The following is a 23,030-nucleotide window of genomic DNA, read 5'->3' on the forward strand; positions in this document are numbered from 1 at the left end:
GGGAGGTAGGAAAGAATAAGTAAACTTACAGGATTCAAGCACGTAACAAGCATCAGTGACTGCAAAGACCAGGAAAATTACCATAATGTGGTGACATATGTGATCAGTTACAGTCAAACTTTCACTTACAAGACAATTTAACATATAACTACAGCGACTTAGACTTACCTCATGTAGCAATTTTGAAATCCTTTCACGATTAGCTTGAATTCCCCTTACACAATTCTTCTCAAAAGAAGCTGACGCATCCGCAAGCAACCTCAGTGACTGTCAACGAAGAATCCAATTACTAAATGAGTGATACAGTGCTGAACGCATAACAATAAATGGACAATTTAATTTTTAGTCTCTTATTTTTATTTTTATATTCTTTTCTTTTTTTTTGGGGGGGGGGGTTGTGGTGGTGGGGGTGGTAGGGGAGGAAACTAAACGAATGGTTGTTTGATAAAATCACTATACATGTTGCAGCATTTCAAAACCAAGGATCATAAATTTGAAATATTTTGGCTGGGAACAGCATAGGCAGCCCACGAAATCATTCCCACTCATTTGCATAGGCATCATGAGTAAGGTTTGATAGGAAGGAAGCATGAGTTCCATGATATAACACATTACTAGTAGTGCCTCCCTAAAAGGCCAAAATAAATTGTATGTTTGTAAGATGGTTCTCTCCAAATATTGCTGGTAGAAATTACAAACAACGGAACAGAACATACACGTAGCAGGCTGCTAGCAATCAGTGGCTTGAACACATTGAGTTCAAAGTGACCATTTGATCCACCGATAGTAATTGCAACATGGTTTCCCATAACCTGCAAAATGATAGCCTATCAATTATTCGAATTGACAAATGCAGATGCTATTAATCAAAGTTTTTAAATATCAAAAAAGTAATAAACGTCATGATTCAGCAATTATAAGTAATACATGTGTCTTCACTTAATACCTGACAAAATAGTCTACTGCATACATATTATGTCATCAGGGGAAGGCAATATCACGTTTGAAATCAACACTCAACATCTGTCCATGTAGCCATATTTTCTAACATGAACATGTAAGAAGAGTATAATTACCTGAGCACAGACCATTGTGAGAGCCTCACACTGAGTGGGATTAACCTTGCCCTGGAAGCAGACAAGCCTCAGTTAGTTTAGTCATAAAACCAAAAAAGGAAAAGACAATATTTTCTGCAACATGTACAAATAAAACAAGAGAACTAGAAAATTTAAGAGTGAGGTGTTGAGGACAATACAGGCATGATGCTGCTGCCTGGCTCATTCTCAGGAAGAATCAGCTCACCAAGGCCGCAACGTGGACCACTGAAATAAGTAAAACACGGTGGCTTACAAAACATGCCAGATGGAAAAGATCATCATGCATGTAAGAAGAATCCAAATTTATACCTTCCCAACAGACGTATGTCATTCCCAATCTTCATGAGAGAAGAAGAAATCGTATTCAGGGCTCCACTAGTTTCAACAAAAGCATCATGTGCAGCCTGATAACACAAAAAGAATTCGAACATTAAAGAATTATCATGAAGGATGTAGCAGAAACAATGAGAATTCAATCAATTCATTGATTATTTTCACTTGTAACTACTAAAAATAAAAAGAAAAAGAGCATTCTTTCAAAATTTAGAAATTAACCAGAGCTTCAAACTTGTTTTCAGCTGTGACAAATGGTAAGTTAGTTTCCTCAGCTACTGCCGCTGCAATCTTTACATCAAATCTGAGATTAAATGCAGAAGTTTAGCAAGTGAATCAAACACAATCAGTAACAAAAAAAATTTATACAGAACACTTCAGAAATAAGAAAGCAAAGCACACAGAAACTGCACTACAAATTAACAAGACACTACAATCCCTAGAGAAAGCATTCTCCCCATCTAATGCAATAGTCATCACACTGCCTAATCAACAGAAAATTTTCAAATCATATTCCCCATTTATTTAGCCAAATCTACATCCCGAAATAGTTTGCTTACAAGGTATTTTAGAGGATCAATATGGTAGCTATAGTTCTGACCAAAAAGGGTTCTCAGAGTTTACAGGTTTCGTAATTCCTGCTACTCCAATCAAAGTTCACATCCCATGGAAGCAGCAGTTTTGTACAGTATACACAAAGTTTTCCCACAAAATCTTTAGCTGGAACTACCTGAAGAATGGTCACCAAATAGCATCACCCAATAGGTGACAATGTGATCTGGGGTAGTCAAAGATTCACCTGGGAGTTGACAAGAATATGTTCTGGAAGACTGTCATGCGCTCATCAACCTCATGTAAGCCCCTTCAATGATTTATTATCTGACTGCTGGTCAAAATTTCCTTGAGGCTGACAACAGGGGCAGTGGTAACTGTCATAGTGTGTACTCTCCAAGCCTGAAGCATATAAGATCACTGTAGTTGGGTCAAGGTTATAGGTATCAATGTCCATATCGGTCTCTGCCGATACGGATCAGGCCATATTGGCCTGGTATCAAGCGCAAATTAAAAAATGAACTTTGTGCCAATACAACTGATCTGTATCAGTGATACTGATATGTATTGGCTGATACACCGCTACGATACCGAAACTTAAAACCATGAGCTGGATAGCAAAATTGCTTGAAGTTTTCTCCTTGTAGAACAAGAATTGAGAGAATCAGTGATGATCGAAGATTTGGGCAGCTCTATAACTGCCAACTAATGTACTTGTTTAGTTAAGGCCCAATTCATGCCCTTCTGTAGAGAGGAACAGTCGTTCTTTTGTACAGCAAGAGCATGGGTTAAAGATTCAATTTTTCCTTCGACAGAAAAATCTTGATCAGGCTGTTATGAGTTGATTATCAGAGATTATGATCAACATTTTACTTATCGCATGTTGCCTCCCACCAGTTACTAGTATCATGACTTATGAAGTTTGGTTTGAATTTCTTAGGGATGTAGGTATAACCCTTGGCAATAGAAAGAAACCTTAAGGGCATTAAAAGTGATTGGAGTATAAGGGGGATCAACTTTGCAGGCCAGACCACATTGGGCTTTTCCTCCAGCTGCTACTTTTTGAAGCATGTCAATGGGACAGGAACCAGTGGGTTTTGAAAGATACATGGAGCCAGCATATAGGGTTGCGACAAATGCAAAAAAAAAACGAAGGTAATTTTCTGGGTTGGTAACTTCAAAGAACTTTTCTATTTAATCAAAATGGATGAACAAACAGCTAGAATGAATAAGAACAGAAATCCAACATGAAGTTCCATTAGGAAGATTTGGACTTTGGGGTAAAAGTTGGTAATGCAGAACTCAATCTCGCACCAGTAAATCCAGTGACAGATAATTGCAACAGGATCGCATAAAGGGGCAAGTCAATATTGACAGAATTTTTAACACTTATTTTTTGTGTTTTTTTTTACATATGAAGTAAGAAATAAAAGGGATATGACCAAGGTTTCACCACTTGGCCTGCAGGAATGGAATCACCACCAATCCCAACCCCTATTGCTTCACTATAATAGGGTTGGAGCTGCATCACCATAGTCCAAGGAACAGCATCATCACTGACCTAAGGAGGGGAAATCCCAAGTTCTCAATCACTCAAAATTACTTAGCCCATGACCCATATAATCCATTGGGGACAAATCTGGGTCTAACTTACTGAAACATGGATTCAACTTGACCATAAAACTGAACTAAACCCACATCAGAAAATTCTTCTTCCAAGGATGTGATCTGCATCAACCCTCCGCGGCGTGAAAAAACTCGACTTCAAGTTTTGGTAAGTCGAGGGATCATGTGATGCACGTCCAGCTTCAGTCCATAAAAGTATCCCAGCTGTTCACAGTAGTTAGGGATGTAGTCCTTGGGACGTAGCTTTTCCTATCCTCGAAAAATGATGGTATCACGAATTCAATGTGCTCCACTTCTGGATCAATCTCAGCTGTGAAGGATGCATCCATATGAGTCTTCGGAGCTACTTCGTCAACCTCCACTTCAACTGTAGTGCCGAATTCCTTAATCATGACCTCACCATCCACTGTCTTAACCTCGTTTGCTTCAACCTCTTCAATGTAGGTCTCCACAGTAGGAACATCAAGCACTGTCTCTTCCTTGTCATCTCCAGTTGTTGGAATCTCTTCAACTTCAACCTCCACTCCAGGTTCCTGTGCTTTGATTGGTGCTTTCCTCTCTTCTTGTGTTGGTATAAAATTGATATCAGAGAATTATTTTGGTATACCCCAACTTTACCGAATTTGAGCCAGTTGTTTATCCAGTTGCCTCAACTCCCCAAGAAGTTGATTAAGAAAATTTTGGATGTAGGCCATCTCGAGGGACTTAGTTCACTACTGGACATAGCTCTGATACCAATTGATTCGGAATCGATCTCGAACCAGTAAAGCCAATGAGAGATAAATTGCAAAAGGATCGCACAAAGGAACAAACCAATATCAATAACAGAATTTTCTAACACCTTTTTCACATATGAAAGAAGAAATAAAAGAGCTATGACCAAGGTTTCACCACCTGGCCTGGAGAATAGAATCAATACCAATCCCAACCTATTGCTTCACCACAATAGGGTTGGAGCTGCATCACCATAGTCCAAGGAACTGAATCACCACTGACCCAAAGAAGGGGAAACCCAATTTCTCAATCACTCGAAATTACTTAGCCCATGACCCATAATAACCCATTGAGGACTTAAATTTGGGCCTAACTTATGAACCACGGGATCAATTTGAACCAAAAAACTGCACTTAACCCAAATCCAAAAATTCTGCTTCTAAGGGATGTGATCTACATCAGTTGGAAAACTCTCCTGCTTTGGACCTTGAAGAAACATATTACCTCACTAACTCTCCAAGCAAAAATAACCATTCATATAACCAAAGTGAGATGTATCATTCTGAACCTACTTCGCCAAACACAACCATATGCATTCAGGCTCAGTGTCCATTAAAGGGTATAAGAAATACCAAAAAAACACTATACTACCTCGTTTTTAGCAAACCCAAGGTAAAATACAATTCATGCTTCAGACAGTAATTGATATGAAATATCCAAAATAAACCATGATTGTATGCAAAGATTAGACAAAATGAAGAAATTTCCATTAGTTAGCAAATAAAATCTACATTAGTAGCTTGCTTAACATTAAAGACTGGATGAGTTACTAAGTGAATTAAAATTGCATGGGTTGTTTGTTTAATAATGAAGATTGGACAAGCACTTATACCATCATACCATGATCTCATTGCTCAAGCATGTCAGAATGCTTAAAAGGAATCAAATAAACAAGAGGATAAAATAATGAAGAGATGAACCTAACAATGATGAAGTGGTGAACCTAACAGTATTATCAGACATCCAGATCATTTTCCATGCAGGGTAAAAGGCCTAAATGGGGAAAAGGAGGGGAGACAAGTTTGATGTGTCATATAAGAAAAGGAAGGAACATCATTTTAACCACATAAGACAGATGTTGATGCCAAAAGATGCACAGTCCTTTAACCCAAGGCTACACATACCCTTTTTTTGTGTTCAATCCTGTTCCTACAGCAGTACCACCTTGAGCAAGCTGCTCCAAGAACAGTTTCATTCTGTTATAACCCAGAAGATAAGCATAAACCACTGAATAGAAAAAAACAGAGGTTCATTGAGCTTCCAACCTGATACATGCGGGGCAAAGTACACAGGACCCGGTCAATTCCATATTTTACCTGCAACAGATTACTTCTAAAATTCAGAAATAAACTCAACAGAGCATCATACCAAGAATTCTGTGTTGAATCCTTTTCTTCCTTTGCACGCTATCTAGGGATATATATACCACAAAAACAAACTCCCTCAAATTATTTTCTGACTACTTCATCCCAAATTGAAGAATACTTCCCCACATCATTTCTATCTTGACTTGCATAGCATTATTATATTATATAGACACAAGGTGGAAAATAAACTGAAATATAAAGACCATAACAAAGAGGAAAAAAATGAAAAGCTTACCTGTGTAGAGTAACCGCTGAACTCCTGTCCGAGAGTTAAAGGTGTGGCATCTTGAGTGTGCGTGCGTCCAATCTTAATAATATCTTTGAATTCAAGAGACTGGTAAGAACAGAACAAGGAAAAGAGAAAAGGCATGAAAGATAGAAGATAGAACATATAAGTGGAAAAGAGAGAATACAACGCTCAATGCCATGACATCGAATGCAAACATGAGATCATAATCAAATTATCAAAATAACCTAATGGAGCAAGAATCATCTCATGACCAGGTTGGAGTATCATATTAGCAAAATAAACCTTCCCTTCAAGCTAGGTACTTTTACACGGGGAATTCCCAAAAGAAAGGCAATCCATTTGGTAAAATTTGTGCCATGAAGGCATCAAGTTTACTGTTTTAGCCCTCATATCAATTCTTCAAAGTAAAGTACCTTTAATTTGAATGAGTTAGGTGTACTCTTCAAAGCAAAGTATATTTAATATGGTCTATGTATCCTTATTGTTAGGTTTTAAAGATTGAACAACCAATCCAGATTGGGATCAAACAGGTGGCCGCATAGTTGTCAAGGTGTCGCCTAGGCGTCCAAGCAGACTTTTTGGACCAAGGCAACAACAGACCTTACTTGAATCAAGAAAGGTGACCACTTTGGTCACCTGAACGTCGCTTAGGCGTCACCTTGGACGCTTTGTGGCTTGAGCAGGTGCTTTAGTGTATAGTTTATTTTTATTTCTATATTATATGAAGTAGATTCCATTTCTAACCCTATTATTGGATTGTGTAAGGGATTACGATGCAGTTTTGTGTGTTGAGATTAACAGTAGCTGCACCATATAAAATTCTTGAGTATATAGATAATTACCTCTACTATTGTTCAACTATCCTTTTTTTTTTGTGTGTGTTATTTGTGTATGCCAATTCATAGTGGATCGAATAATGAATATGGCTATATTGTATGCTTGAATTATATTAGTTTTTGACACTTCACATTGATTTATGTTTATTGCTTCTTCTTTTTTTTTTCATGTCATGAGTATGTTTATATAATATCCTATACTTTGTTTATTATATGTTGATTTTCTTAAACAGTAGCTGCACCATATAAAATTCTTGAGTATATAGATAATTACCTCTACTATTGTTCAACTATCCTTTTTTTTGTGTGTGTTATTTGTGTATGCCAATTCATAGTGGATCGAATAATGAATATGGCTATATTGTATGCTTGAATTATATTAGTTTTTTGACACTTCACATTGATTTATGTTTATTGCTTCTTCTTTTTTTTTCATGTCATGAGTATGTTGATATAATATCCTATACTTTGTTTATTATATGTTGATTTTCTCATATTAGGTCATTACTAGCATAATTATTACACTGTTTTTGACACTTCACATTGATTTATGTTTATTGCTTCTTCTTTTTTTTTTTCATGTCATGAGTATGTTTATATAATATCCTATACTTTGTTTATTATATGTTGATTTTCTCATATTAGGTCATTACTAGCATAATTACACTGATATGGATTCTTTGTTGACACTAACATGACAACTATGGGTGGCTGGGTGCCTTGTCGCCTTGACAACTATGGGTGGCTAATGCAGATCAACGGTACTTGAAAAAGTACCAAAGAAGGAAGCAGAAATTGAGTCAACTCAGGAGTGCACTCACTGAGTCACTGATTCAACACACCCTGAGTTAAGTCATCAAATTCAGCCAGCTCAGGAACCAGATTTGGTGCTCCCTATCATGGGATAGTCGTAGTAGTTTAGTTGTTCAAGTTAGTTACTTGTACTGGTTGGTGAACAAGTTAAGAGTTCCAACAACATATGATTTTATCTTATCCTTAATTTCTGAGTTGTAGTCCCCTGAAACTCCTCTTCCTGTCCTACGGTTTAGGAATGTTCTATTGCTTTAATGTTTTGCTATTACATTATCTGTCATAGAGTTGATTCCCATTGGCCAACAGCTTCCTAAGACTAATATGAATCTACTCAACTCAGCCTTATCCCAACTAAACAAGGTTAGTGGTGATTCTAACCTAGATCATCGGTGGTGATTCCATTGATCATATCCTCTTTTCTCCTACCTTTCTTCTTATTTTTCTGGTAGCTGAAATACAGGTCAGTAGGTAACAGCTTCTTCTTTCCTGCATATATTCCTCTTCCAATTTTCAGTTTTTGATTTGGCTGTTTGAATACTTATATCCTGCTGGTCTGGTTGTTGGTTATCAATATTGATTCAGTCTTTGTCCCAGTGATATCAGACCAATACACCATAAGTTCTTATTTTGAAGTCCATTGTCAGACTGAGATGATCACCCACGAGTGAATTGACCCTTTCAAATGGGGGTTATGTGATTATTTATAAATAATAGGAAAATTTACGAAACACCCCTTGAAAATGGACCGATACTCAGATCACCCCCTCTTATTTGAAAATACTCAGATCACCCCCTCTACAGTAACAGTGTTAGTCTGCTGTTAATTATTGTTGTAAAAGGACTATTTTAGCCTTGTAGTAAAACTTTAGAATTAAATTTACAATACTACCCTTTCCTTCATCTTCAACCTAAAATACCCACCCCTTTCCTGCAACTCCGCTGGCAGCACCTCCACCGGCTGACGTCAATGAGCGCCAGACCCAGACCGGAAAGCTACAACACGAGAAGGCCACAAACAATGTCACTCCGATCTTTATTCGTACTCACATTAACTGTCTTCTTCGCCCTGTTTCTGCAACTAAGAGCGTTGCAACTGCCTCAAGAACCTCAAAGTCTCTCATTCGATCTTTCTGAAGTTAATAACGCATCGCCATCGCCATCTCCCAATTCAACGACCTCGAATGCTTCTCTGGTTCCGGCACTATTTGTTATTGGAGATTCAACCGTCGATTGCAGCATGAACAACTATCTTGGGACTTTCCCTCGTGCTAATTTCTTACCGTATGGAAGGGATTTCGACACTCACAAGCCCACTGGGAGGTTCTGTAATGGAAGGATCCCTGTAGATTTTCTTGGTAGCCTTCAACCTTCTTGGTTTCTTTTTCTCTCTTTTTTTTTTTTTTTTTTACTTACATGTCTTACTACTCTAGTAAGATTTTAGATTGAATTTTCATATTTCTTTTTAATGTTTTTTCTTCATTTATTGATTGAATTCCAGAAATAGATCAATAAATTTTGATTGCAGGATTTGTATGTTTTTCCAAATAGTTCTGACACGGTATTTGTTTTTCTTGTTAATTTTGCTTAGCATTGCGTCTTGGCCTCCCATTTGTTCCTGCGTTCCTCGGGGAGAGTGGGACGGTTGAGGATATGATCCATGGAGTGAATTACGCTTCTGCAGGTGCGGGGATTATTTTCTCTAGCGGTTCAGAATTGGTTAGTCCACTAATTTCATTTTATTGTTAAAATCTTGCATTTTAGCTACTAAGAATTGTGTTGATTCAACAAAGTAAGCTTTCAGCCAGTAGTTATCCTTTGTGTACTTATGATGTCTGCATCCTTGCTTAACTATCCCTTGTTTCACCATCATTCAAAAACTGAAATTCTTGATTCTTGATTACCTTAGGGTCACTATACATAGGAATTCATATGAGAGAAGCAAAATTCCAGAAGAGAATAATGTTTTGAAACTAACCCACAAATTTTAAAAGCAAAATGAAAGCTTATATATCTCGGGAGAACAAATTGTTCTCAGGTGAAGTTCTAGGAAAATCATATCTTCGAATTGTTTGTTTGCACACAATCGGTCGTCGACTTCAGTCGTTGATGACTCTGAAACAGAAATAGAGACCACAAAAAGAAACAAAGAGGAGGGAGGACAAAGGAAAGAGTATTTGGGGGTTTGTGAAAGGCGAAGGAAAGAGCATGGCTGGACTGGAAAGGTGGAGATTAAGTTGCAGGTCATGTGAGGAAGAAGATGGATATTTGGGGTTTTAGATTTAAGGGTAAAATAGTAACTCTACACTAGTCAAGGGTAGCTTAGGGATTTAAATATATTTAACAGTGTAAAACTAACAGTAGGGACTAATGTGAGTATAGGGCTCTAATGCAGGGGGTGATTTGAGTATTTTCAAATAAGAGGGGGTGATCCGAGTATCGGTCCATTTTCAAGGGGTGTTTCGTAAATTTCCCAAAATAATATCTTAGGTAAATGAAATAACAACTATTATTTCATTTACTTAAATGATATTTGGCATAAATAAGGGATATTTAGTTCGATACCATTTCCAAGAATTGCATACACTAGCAAACTTTGGTCAAAACCACAAGTACCATTTTAAGCGTTTTTTTATGCAAAACTAATGCATGGATTGGGTTCAAAATGTCAAAAATAGGCAGCACAACAAAAAACAACTTCTGGGCCTCAAAACCAAGGTTTCGAGTTGGCCTGGAGATAGTACCAGGTTTCGACCGAGATATGGTTGAAACCTGGCATATCTCAGTTTTGGGGCTTGGCCAAAGCCGATCTTGAAACCGAGGTTTAGAACCTTGCATCCAAGAATGAGTACTGAATATACCCTCCAAGATGGTTTCTTGTTTTGTGGTAGCAAATTATGCCTTCCGAGTACATCCATTAGAGAGTTTGTTATGTGGGAGTTGCATGCCTGAGGTGCATCAAGGAAATTTGATAGGGACAAGACAATTGCCATGGTGGAAAACAGGTTCTTTCGGCCTAGTCTAAGAGAAATGCGGCAAAGATCATCAAACAGTGTCAAACTTTCCAGCTGGCAAAACATAAGCAAAATACTTGTCTCCATACACCCACTGCCCGTGCCACATGCACCTTGGCAAGATTTGAGTGTGGACTTCATGTTGGGACTCCCTAAGATAGTCAGAGGTTACAATTCCATCTTCATTGTTGACTTCATACCATGTTCCAAAACTTCAAATGCTTCACATGTAGCCCAAACTTTTACTTAGGGAAGCTGTTAGACTGCATGGTTTATCCAAAGCTACGGTGTCCAATAGGGATGTTCGATTCGTAAGTTATTTTTGGAAAATTCACTGGAAAATGTTGGGAACAAAGCTACAATTTTCATCTGTTTTTCATCCCCAAACAGATAGCCAAACTGAGGTGGTAAACCGCAGTCTTGGGATTTGTTGTGTTGTCTAGTGGGTGATCATATGTTATGTTGGGATTCAGTCTTACCAATGGCAGAATTTGCTTGCAATAGTTTAGTTCATAGGTCTATTGGTAGCAGCCCATTTGAGATAGTCTTAGGCTACCAACCTAGGAAACCTATAGACCTCATTCCCGTGCCAGTAGAAGGTAGACCTCAGAACCAACATAGTCATTTGCCCATCTTATCCACGAACTTCATCCAGAAATAAGGAAAAAGATGTCATATGCAATGTATAATATGTCTCATGCAAGAAGTGAGCGGTTTCCAAAGGGTACAGGGAAGAAACTCAAGAAGTGCTGGTCAATACAAGATTCTAAAGAAACTTAGTGCCAATGCCTATCATTTGGAGTTGCCACCAGATATGGGCATCAGCCCCATTTTTAATGTTGAAGACCTTGTGCCTTACAAAGAATCAGCCACCATTCCAAACCCCTTTGAGCCTTCCACTTTAGCTACCCAGACCACAGTCACACCTGCCACATCATTTTCTCATGAATCAGTCCCTAATTCTAGCCCAAACCCAACTAACGTTCGTACTTTCTCATCCTCTACCCTCCTTTACCACCATTACCAGCTATGCCAAGAAGAAGAGAAGAGGTAGAGGACATTTTAGATGAGCAGATATTGTCAACTCGTGCAGGGGGATATCACAAATTCCTAGTCACCGAAGACGAGGTTTAGCACCTTAACCCTAATTTATTAGAGGGATACCAAAGCAGAATTTCACAGGAGGTGAATTCTTACCACCCAGGGAGAATTGAAAGGACATCACTCAAGAGTTTAGAACTTATCAGAGGAGACACAAACACATGCAGCCACATGTCACTTCATTATGGCTAGATGACTAGTATTATGTGTAGTTATTTTTATTACTTTGTTATACTTTTATATAGAGCCAGACTATTATCTTCTTATGTGGTAGTTTTAAGTGGTCGGATAAGTTATATGTAGTAAAAAATATGGGTAGCTATTTTAGGTAATAATTGTTTTTTGATATGTAATGTTATAAGGTCCTTTGTACTCATTAATGGAAGGACAATAAATCAATGAAAGTATTTGGAACTTGTGAGATTACTCTTTTTTTCTGCAGCATGAGTGACTATGCGATTATTGTAGTGAATCCAAGATGGTGTGAACCCAACTAGCCAAGATACAAATCTATCTTCTTCTTTCTTCTCTATCTTCTTCTATCTACTCCTCTCTTTCAAACTCTATATTTACAGAAAATCTTCCATGTTCGATCCCCCAAATCCATTGTTGTTTCACTTGTTTGTACCATCATATTTCTTCCAACCTCCATTTCATTTCTCAAGAGCCTTCCATTAGTTCTTCCAATTACAGCATTCCATAAACCCCAATAAATCATACCTTTTTGGCTGGAATAGGACTGATTGTGATGAAAGATGTGGTATCCCAAATTTTCTTGACCCTTCTTTGCCAAATCTCCAAGAAACCCAATTTTTCCTTTCTTGCCTAGGCTTGATTATTGCTAAATTTCTTACCAGTTCTTGTCTCAGTCCCAAGTTTTCCAATTTTGTCTCAACTTCGGGAGGCCTTGAGGACATAATCTTTGGAGTTAGGTAGTGATTCAGCACTTCTTCATGGCATTCTAACCCATGGGACAGCAAAGGAAAGTACTGATCTATCATGCTTCTTTTATCAAAATTCTCCTTTGCCTACTAAAGCATGAAATTCTGCAAATATGATTTGTTTGTGTCTTTATTTATAGCTGTACTTGTATAGAATTTCTGCCTGTATGCTAAGATATATGAGTTTGATAGCCTCCCTAGTCTTCCTACGCTTCAGTTAGGATAATTTTTTAGGTTTCCCAAACCTGTCCTACACCAACGATTGAGTACTTATAATCCATAAATATGGCAACAAGTTCGTATTTATCAAACCAAAGTGAGATCCAATATATGAGAACTAGAGTGAAAATACCCAGAGAGCTACACTATTGATAAACACATTTAGAAGGCAAAGTTAAAACTCATTCAACCTTTGAATGCAAAGAAGTGTGTAACTGTTTCAAGCTTGGTATAAATCTTGAATTTATTTCAACTGCCGCAGCTATGTGCATAACCTGGAGGAAAAAATAGTCATACTACACGTCAGAAACCCATGAAATGAGGAGTTTAACCACTAAAATGGAATAACCATATAGCTGTATGCAATGCTCAGAAATCAAACATTCGACAAAAGAACAATACTACAACAGTTTTTTTAATTGATGGAGCAAAATCAAAGTTATCTTGTAGAGGTCATGAAAGTCTACCGAACAACTCAAGGTTACAATAACAAAACCAAGGGCTTACAGTTGGAAATGTGTCATTGGAAGATTGTGATCTATTGACATGGTCATTTGGGTGTACAAATTTTTCACCCCTTTTGTGACCAAGAATCTCTGACGCTCTATTTGCAATCACCTAAGAAAAGAAAATTAATGAGTCAATATACAGTAAATCCTAAATTAGAAAACAGAAAAACAATGACCAACCTCATTGGCATTCATGTTACTTTGAGTTCCACTGCCAGTCTGCCATATAACAAGGGGAAATTGATCATTAAGTTTTCCCTCTGAAACTTCTTGGGCTGCCTGCATTACCGCCTTCCCAATTTGTGGATCCAGACCATACTCCATGTTGACCTACCATTGTTAACATGACAAAGTATTGTTGTATCACATATTAAATCAGGGCAGCAATAGAAGATTGTGAATATAGTAGGAAAGCATGACAAATAATGGGTAATCTTTTTTACCATCCATCAGTTTTCTTTACTTGAGACCCAAATAAAATTTAAAAGCAAACGGGGAACAGAACCAAACAAAAGTTACTTTGAAACAAATATACAACAGAAATACGTGTTCGATACTACTACAAACCCAAAGTTCCAGCAATTTCACAAAGAAAAAAACATTTTATCAATAAAAAAAAGTAATAAAATAAATTTCGGAATATTTAAAACTTCAACCCTTATAACAATTTAACATAAAGGAATTCTACACTTCTAAACTAATTTCTAGTCAAATAATGATACAAACAAAAACAGTAAACAAACAATAACATAAACAAAAAACAAGATTCCCATACAATAACTCAAGAATTCTCAAAATGCTGGAACAATTTTTATCATAGGCTTCAACATTCTTGACTCAAAACTATACTTTAATCTGAGTGGATCAACCGTGTTCAAGTACATATTATTTTCTCCAGTGGAGAAAGCTAGTCTGAAATCAGGATTCACAATTAGTGCTGCTTTCCCCTTAAAAAAAAAGAATTTTAAACAAAAAGCTATAAACCGGCCAACAATTTATGCTGCACCAGGGAAATAGATGGAGGTTAAAATCAAATGGATATGCCAAAGTCCAGACAGTAAGATTATTGGTAATAAGTACTCAGCAAATGAGCTGAAACAATTTAATGAAGGCACTACTATATCATATCACACTGACTTCGTTATCCTGAACAGGTACAAAGATGAATTTGTGAAGCTGAATGTGCATATAATCAACCCCGAACTTTCATTCTAATTTATGTTTGTGTTCCAAGAGTTTACACAGGCTCCTGATTGAAGCTTCATCGTCCAACAAGGCTCTAAAAACTGAAGGGTGAGAGTATTTGCATGGGAAAAACTACACGAAACAAGCAAGCAAAGAATTTTGAAGTGAAGGTAAAGAATTTTGAAGTGAAGGTAGAGTCCAACAAATCCACAGATGGAACCCTATAGAAACCTATCACGACCTAATGTATAACACAATCCATCAATCTTCAATTTGCAGCTGCTTCAAAGTTTCAAACAGAAAGCATTTAAGAACCAAAAACAACAGATGATAATAACATCAACAACATTCAATTAATACAAGAATAAATTGTCTTAAAAAAAAAAAAAAAAAAAAGACGGAGAAAATCAAAACTAACCTTGGCTGCACATTTTTTAAGAATTCCAAAGGCACGTATTATTGGTTCAGGCATTTGTTCTCGCTCACCACCAATATCAAAATTCTGCAATGACCTCTGAGTTTGAGCACCCCACAACCTGAAAGTAGCCAATGACAATCCAGATTGAAGCGAAAACCATAGGACGGAATGGCAGGGTAAAAAAAAAAAAGAGTTCCTTGCATAAAACAGACACACCAAAACTAATAGGACTCAATTCAACTGGATCAAGCAACAAGAAGATATGGAGGTGAGTATTGATATGTGAAAAGATCTTGTGATAGAAAAAGAGAGAATACGAACTTGTCGGAGGGAACTTGTATCGGTCCAAATGTATCTCGCTCCTCCCTGAAAGTCGTCGAAAACTGCCTCAAACAAACTGCACGCCAAGATCCAGACGGCGCCGACGAAGTCGACGAAGACGAAAGGCGACGTGAGACCATAAACATCGCCATGTCTAATCCTGAAACAACGAAATATGTAATCAACAAAAGTAGGGTGGGAGCAAGAAAACTAGACAGTCTTAAAGCTGAATTGATAAGTAAATGAAAATCAAAATACCACTACAGAATCACTTTTAAACCTGGCGGAAGGCGGCAGTAGTTCGCCGGACGAGAGAGAGAAGAAGAAGAAGAAAATGTGAATTAAAGAAGTGAGCAGTTAGATCATCAGGGTCAAAATGTCAGCCAATAAATAAAAGGTAAAGATGAAATGTCCGAAGAGGTGGACGATGATCTGGTCATGTATGTAACTTTCAGAAGAATTAAAAGGACGATTATACCCTTAAATTCTAAATGTTTTGGCTGCGGTCCTGCGGGAGCCAATCATTTACTTGAGCTGGAAGGTGGGATGGAATTTATTATTAATTTTTTTAGTGGGGTTGGGGGCACCTGGATCCTGTGCATCCGGGCACCCGGGCTGCATGTGCAGCGCCAGACTCAAGGTGGCACGCTTTGACTACCTTACCCCTGCCCAAGAGCCTTGCCCAAGCAGGGGTAAGGCGATCAAAGCGTGCCACCTTGAGTCTGGCGTTGCACATGCAGCCCGACTGCCCAAATGCACAGGATCTTTTTTGGGTTGGGGGTGGTTGGGAAGAGAAAAGAACGCTACATAGGAGTTGGGACCCAGATCCTGTGTTGCGCGACAGGGCGTCCAGCGCACATCTGATGGCTGGGAGCACCTTGGGTTGTGTGCCTATGTGTTGGGTTGCGTGCCCCAATGCTCCCAATCGTCGGATGTGCATTAGACGTCCTACTGCGCCACTGAGGATCTAAGTCCCTAGTTGGGTGCATGTGATGCACTCCCCATGTGCCCAGACACAGGGGCATGCAAAATGACCGCCATGCCCCTGGGATTTTCTGCCTTTCCATAGGGGTGTGGCTGTCATTTTGCATGCCCCTGTGTCTGGGCATAGAGGCAGCACAACGCACCGCACACGTTCAGGTAGCGCTCTTTCTCCATTTTATTATAACAAACCTGAACACAAGGGGAAAACAACGCTAATTGATTGCATGGTTAGCGTAGTTCTTGCGCCTAGACACTAGACACAAAAAGACTATTCAGCTCCCAATGAAGATCACACCTAAACCAATGTCTTTTTATGCACTTTCATTGGCTATCGTGCTCGTGCCGAGGCTAGTTAGTGTTCTCTTGCCTTTAACATTATTATTAGGCCAAATGTTCACTGTACCAGGAATGTAGGTTGTGCCTAGACACATGGGAGTGGACTAAATGACCACCTTGCCCCCTGAATGGCAGGCCCATGTGTTTGGGTGTAGCCTGCGCTGCGGCACAAAGAACATCAACCCTTATTATTATTAGAAGAAAAGTTCTCTGTGGTGGAATGTACAGTCGCGCCTAGACACTGGAGGCAAAATGACTACCCGACCCCCCATGAAAGGTGGAAATCCTACCCGCATGATGCCAACATGCGCTCTCATTGACCCCGTGTGCACAGGGGCTACACTCTTCCATAGGGAACGCTGACCCTTATTGTTATTAAAGAAGGTAAAACATTCTCAAAGGCGTTGCCCCCCCACCCCCCCCAAGTTCCCGTATGCCACTTAAGAAAACCCTTTTATAAAAATAAAAGGACTGAGTTTCCCTTCACCCCCCATTCGCTGTGGGTGTGGGATGGGTGGGAGAGGACATCCCAATGGTGTTTTGAAAAATACTAAATCCCTAGCTATAGGATTTGTGAACCCTAGGATGGTGCAATGAATGTTCCAGCCTGGTGGAGGAAAGCTCTATCCAAAAGAAAAAGTAAATTGGCAATGGAGGATGGTACATCATTCATTATATATGGAAAAAGCATCAATGAGCCGTTAAGAGTTTTAAAACAACTAGAAAATCTGTTGCAAATAAGATGGGTTATCTTCCCATAAATTCATGTAGGAAACAAGGTTGTTGAAACGAGAGAGGAGAGCATCATCTTTCTCTATCTTTCTCCTCCACATGAAATGACCTCTTCCCCTCCTATGTAAGAAACTCTTCCGTTATTCCCCATTGGACACTCCTTGTACCGCTTTCTCAGAGAACCTACCTCATATGTTATAGTGTGGGGGTGTGAATGATGGGCTAAGGTAAGACAATGACCATTATTAACTGACATGCAAATATGTGCAAATTCCTGACTTATCTTACCACCCCGACCGTGGTCGATGTTGGGGGAAAAAGATAAAAGGCATTGTGGTAAAAATAAGGAGGGGGTGACTAAAGATAGTCCCACGTCATTAGGGAATCAAGAGAGCTTGGGACTTATAAGTAGGGGCCAACCCTTTCCATGTAGATGTTCTTTAAAACCATGCAGACCTCGGTCCAAAGAGGACTATATCACATGGACGCAATAAGCTCCATCGACAGAGGGACCTTTATTGTGGAAAAATAAGGAGGGGACGACCAAAGATAGTCCCACGTCGTTTCGGTATTGAGAGAGCTTGTGGCTTATAAGCAGGGGTCAACCCCTTCCATATAGATGCATTTTAAAACCGTGTAAGCCTCAGCCCAAAGCGGACAATTTTACATGGACACAAAGCACCTCTCGGGCCTTAACAAAAGGAAAAGGAAAAAAGAAAAGAAAATCTAAGCCAACACCTAGATTGGGCTTTAGTCCATATTCCATTTTGACAAGAACAAAACTGGAAAAGACGAGGACTACCTGAGCCCATATCCTAAGTCAAACTTGGTTCCATACAAGGCAAACTGCACTGTACTAAACTCCTCCAACCTATTTCGCTATCTCTCAATTTGCAACTATAAATGGATATCTAAGGAAAACTAAAGTTAAGGGTGTCAAAACCATACTGAAACTGAATCCAGTCATTTACATTGAAATAGTAAAATCGTTTAATTAAACGGTTTAATTGAATCGAACCAATTAATATATACATAGTAAATTAAGTTATTCATGATTAAAATAAACAATTATAGTAAGAAATTTTTAAAAAAAAGTCCACTAAAAAAATTAAGAAACATTCAAACCTTTTAAATAAAAAAAAAAAAACAATTATAATTTTACAATTATTAAAAAAAAACATATAACAATAACCAATTCAATTCAATTCAATGTTAAGTTTACATCCATTTCAATAAATAAAAATAAAAAAGATAAAAACCGATTGAAAAAAAAAAAAAAATCTAGGAAAAATTTCCCAGACACCCCCTAAAAGTATCCAATATCTCATAAACTTATCAAACTTGGTCAAAATGTCACAGGCACCCCCTATTTTTATGAATTTGTTTCAATTTAGTCCACTCCGTTAGTGTCTGCAGTTAAGTTTCAGTTAATTATTTTATAATGGCAAAGTTACCCTTACCATAGGGTGAATTTCCCATAATAGCCTTAAGGGTATTACAGAAACGGATTTTTGACACGTGGACAGAGATGATCGAACGGTCCAATTTAATCCCTAAACCTTAACCCCCTCACCGTAATCAGATACGGCAACCACTCACCTCTCATCTCCTCCCTCATTGACTGCCGGAGTTTGTATTCGCAGGTGATGGCAACTGCACTGATAGTTCGCCTCCTTCTCTCTGTGTACCAGGCGATGGAGATGGTAAACACCCTACTGCCCTCACTCACTTTGCTCCTGCTCTCAAACCCATGGTTGTCTCTCTGCAGTCGCTCCCATGGACTGAACCCTAAAATGACACACATCGGAAGATGACTCCTCTGCCTCGACCCCAATTGCTTCGACCCCAACTGTTTCCCCTCCCGATGGTACTTCTGCCCCTTCGGAAGATGACTCCTCTACCTCCACTCTTGCCTCATCTCCATCATCTGATGAGGATACCTCCGAATCATCCCAACCATCCCCCACCCCAAACACGTCTACCACTGCTCCTGTTGCTGATGGTCCCACTGGTCCCACTGCCAGCACCGACGCATCTGGCCCCTCTACTTTTGCACCCGAACCTTCTGATGAAGCCGACGACAGCAGCGCATCAACCTTTGGGTTCTCCGCCATCACCGGTGTTGCCGTCGTTGCCGGTTACTTCTTCAATTAATATATCATCTTCTTCCATGGAAAAAAAAAAAAATAAAGAATAGGGAAGATGATGGAATAAGAGTTTAGGGTTAAAATGGACATTTCAATTTTGGGGTTAAAATGGATATTGCATTTTGTTTTTTTAAATAACTAAGAGGGTAAAATTGACATTTTATCTTTAGGGGTCCCCTTGCTTAACGTCAGGGGGAAATTTGCTATTTTGATCAAGTATGGTAAGTTTCTGAGATATTGTATACTTTTAAGGGGTGTCTTTGAAATTTTCCAAAAAATCTAATAAAACCATTTAAATAATTTATTAGACGATTCAGTGTTAGTTTTATCTAAAAAATCTTGCACCGAATAAAACCATTTACACCAAAACCTAATCATTTAACACCCATGGCTATAGTCAATTGATGCACAGTTCAAACACATTCCAATTGAAGAGGTTATTTTTGTCTAGAAGAACTATCAGGTTGATCATTAGGCCAACTGGATAGATGGGAAATGATTCGAGTAAGATACATGTCAAATTTAGTAACAAATCACAATGATATGACCAACCATGAATATGTCTTTCGTTCGATTGTGGTTTTAACGGATCCTATACCACAATAGTCCCAAACAAAAGCAAAAGCAAAAGCAAAAAAAAAAAAAAAAAAAAAAAAAACTACTTAATATTCTACACTTTTTTATTTTCTCATAGGATAGGGATCTACATATTGCCCGTTTATATTGGCATCAACATGTTAAGCCCCTAGCATTACCAAGAAAAAAACACTTAATTGTTAAGCCCCTAGCGGAGAGCAAAATGATATATTTAATGAGAGAGGAAGGATAAAGGAATTAGATTATGAGAGGAAAATGCACACTAACATGTACTTTTTTTTCCTTTTATCATATTGCCCACTTCAAGGTTAATGGTCTTGTTGTATTACTATATAATCTTTTCTATCAATATGATTGGATAAATATAATTCGTCACCACGAATGGATGGCTGTAATATTGCATCAATGTGATAGAGAACCTTACACCCATGTCAATTTCAATATGAAACAATATGAGAAGTGATTAAAAATATGCCTTATTGTCACAAAATTATAAGAATGCATTTTATTCATTGAGAGAGAATATAATGGCGAATATGAAAATATTTTATAACATTTGAACTACCTATGTGGAAGTTTTCCTATTTATTTGGTGTTAACACTTCACCGATGAGTTGGGCCTATTATAATTCTCTGTGATTTGGTGGATCACTTTTGTCTTCCAATTAGTAAGCATGTACTTTATGATGGGTTTGCTGAGGCCGATTTGGGGTATTAGGTATCAACGATGCATTCACCATTTATTTATTCTTATCCTATTCTTGTTAATTGTGTTTGGTTGCAAGAGAATGAAAGCCAAATATCTTTAGGAAGTGATAGATTTTGTTTTTTTAAGTCTGATTGGAAGGGAAATGTAAATTTTTTTCTTAAGAAGTAAAATATATTTTTATAATTCAATTCCCTTTTCCCACTTCCCTTATAATCAGACATAGTTTTCATTATATATGGAAAAAAAAGGGAAAGACTTCTTCGTGGGAGTATGCGTAGAAGCATCAATAGGGTGAGTATTTTTATCTTTCAAGGGTGATGGGACAGTCATTTCACCCCCTATGTATGGATACAAGGGCCACGCTCCACAAACCATTCCACCCTCACCAGAAAAAAAAAGGAGGACTTTCATTCACCTTCTCCTCTTATGATGTGATCATTTAATTGGACTCATAATCATAATTACACTCCCACCTTTGTTGACAAATTCAAAATGATCCATCCACATGCCAATCCGACCGGTGGTCAACCTTATTTGCAAGTACGGTTACAAATCGATAAGGAGGAGTCAATAAGAAAATCAATTGACATCTTTTGGGATATGTTGCTAGCGGCATACACCAATCTTGCTAGTGAAGCGATCATTTTGCGGGGGGTTGTGTCTAGGTGCAGGAACCATACTATCAAACATGCCTCTTTTTTCGATTATATATATATATATATATATGATACCAGTAGGTTTCTCAGGATACCAAATAAAATATGCAGTAATGAAATAAATATGCAAGTGAAAACTTGAAAGAGGTCGGGAAATAAAACTTGTGTGTGCTTAGCGAGTCTTTGCATGCCCTTAATTTGGGCGGTCGTGGCACTCGGAGGGGTAACCTCGGCGGTCTACCGTTTTGCAGTAGCCTTCTTGTGCTTGAAGGCATGAGCCGGCCAATATTTGAAGATAAAAGATAAAATCTTGAATTTTATATTACTTGGAGAATTTGAATTACACTCTTGATATACAGGACTCTTGAAGAAAGCTTGAAGATAACTATTCACTTACGGGTTTACTTGAAGGAAACTTGAAGCCTGAGATAAAGGCTTAAACTTGCGATTCTGAGACTTGCGAACACTTGATGGAACTTAGTTTATTGAAGAACACTTGATGAAATAAACTTGAAGTTACACTTGAAGAAATAAAATTAAAAATGCTTGAAGTAACTTGGTGTAAGAACTTGAAGAAGAGTCGAGCTACAACAATGCTGCGTGCTTTCTATTTTCTCTTCGAGATTCTCCTCCTCCTCTATGGAGAAGAAGAGGGGTCTTATAGAGCTTTGGAGGCTTTGATCCCTTTACTTTTCCACCGAAAGCAAATCTTATCTTGAAGGCATCTTTGGTAGAGCGTAGAAGCATGTGGGCGTGGGCCCGAGTCTTGACTTTGGAGCGAGGCGCCAAGCGATTTGGTCCGTAGTGCTACAAGTAAAAGTCAATTTTACTATTCACCACTATGTTGGTAGAACTTGGAATCTTTGAAAAAGCTTCAAAAACCGCAGAGGCATTCCACGTGTCGAAACACTTGTTTTCCTCATTGGTTTGGTTTAGATGGTTCTTTGTATTTGAATGGGCCCGATGATGGCTTGACTATCTAGGACCAGAGATAGTGACCGGGACACGACTTTTGATACGACCACGTGTCATTTCTTGAGCCATTTTTATGATGTCGTCATGGCCGATTCTCCAATATCGTGGTTTGGAGACTAACCCATGGGCTTAAAGGCCCACTCTTTTTGATGTTTGGCTTACGGACCTTCGGTGGACCTTGTTGAAGAGAACTGTTGGGCGATGAGGTCCAACCCATCATTTGGATCTTGGGCATATTGACCTTCATGGAGGTGGGGTCAATGGACCCAACACTTGAACCGGTTTCTTCTTTTTCTTCTTGATCGAGGGCGCCATGGGCCTCGATCTCGCTTGTTTGGCTTTTAGCTTGAGGCGTCTTATTCTTGGATTTGTCCGATCCTTGATGAGGGCCGCTTGAGTTTTGGCTTTTGTGAGGGATTGAGTAAGGGCCTCGGGGGTACACCTTCTCGGATCACACTTGTCCCACCACTTGACTCGAAGTTTCTTTGTAGAAAAGGGGTAGAGCAATCGGGGCCTTGGATTGTCCAATTGCATACTCCCA

General features: G+C 38.5%; 1 protein-coding gene across 2 annotated transcripts in view; it reads right to left on the minus strand.

The window, feature by feature from the left end:
• LOC122669144 (fumarate hydratase 1, mitochondrial-like) overlaps positions 1-23,030 on the minus strand; it is a 51,485-nt gene that overhangs the window by 8,080 nt on the left and 20,375 nt on the right. The window contains exons 1-16 of one of the 2 annotated variants that reach the window (XM_043865828.1): positions 20,229-20,239; positions 15,354-15,513; positions 15,033-15,150; positions 13,610-13,759; positions 13,428-13,538; positions 13,112-13,195; positions 5,985-6,083; positions 5,648-5,698; positions 5,507-5,556; positions 1,653-1,734; positions 1,407-1,501; positions 1,256-1,322; positions 1,077-1,127; positions 717-812; positions 169-267; positions 30-59 (exon numbers count right to left, since the gene is read on the minus strand). In XM_043865828.1, the coding sequence (XP_043721763.1) occupies positions 30-59; positions 169-267; positions 717-812; positions 1,077-1,127; positions 1,256-1,322; positions 1,407-1,501; positions 1,653-1,734; positions 5,507-5,556; positions 5,648-5,698; positions 5,985-6,083; positions 13,112-13,195; positions 13,428-13,538; positions 13,610-13,759; positions 15,033-15,150; positions 15,354-15,505 (1,335 nt within the window). In that variant the 5' untranslated portion in view covers positions 15,506-15,513; positions 20,229-20,239. Of the gene's footprint in view, positions 1-29; positions 60-168; positions 268-716; positions 813-1,076; positions 1,128-1,255; positions 1,323-1,406; positions 1,502-1,652; positions 1,735-5,506; positions 5,557-5,647; positions 5,699-5,984; positions 6,084-13,111; positions 13,196-13,427; positions 13,539-13,609; positions 13,760-15,032; positions 15,151-15,353; positions 15,515-20,228; positions 20,240-23,030 lie in introns of those variants that run through there. The other variant, XM_043865826.1, reaches the window with a different exon arrangement.

This window comes from Telopea speciosissima, chromosome 7 (assembly GCF_018873765.1).
Source record: "Telopea speciosissima isolate NSW1024214 ecotype Mountain lineage chromosome 7, Tspe_v1, whole genome shotgun sequence".
Taxonomy (NCBI): domain Eukaryota; kingdom Viridiplantae; phylum Streptophyta; class Magnoliopsida; order Proteales; family Proteaceae; genus Telopea; species Telopea speciosissima.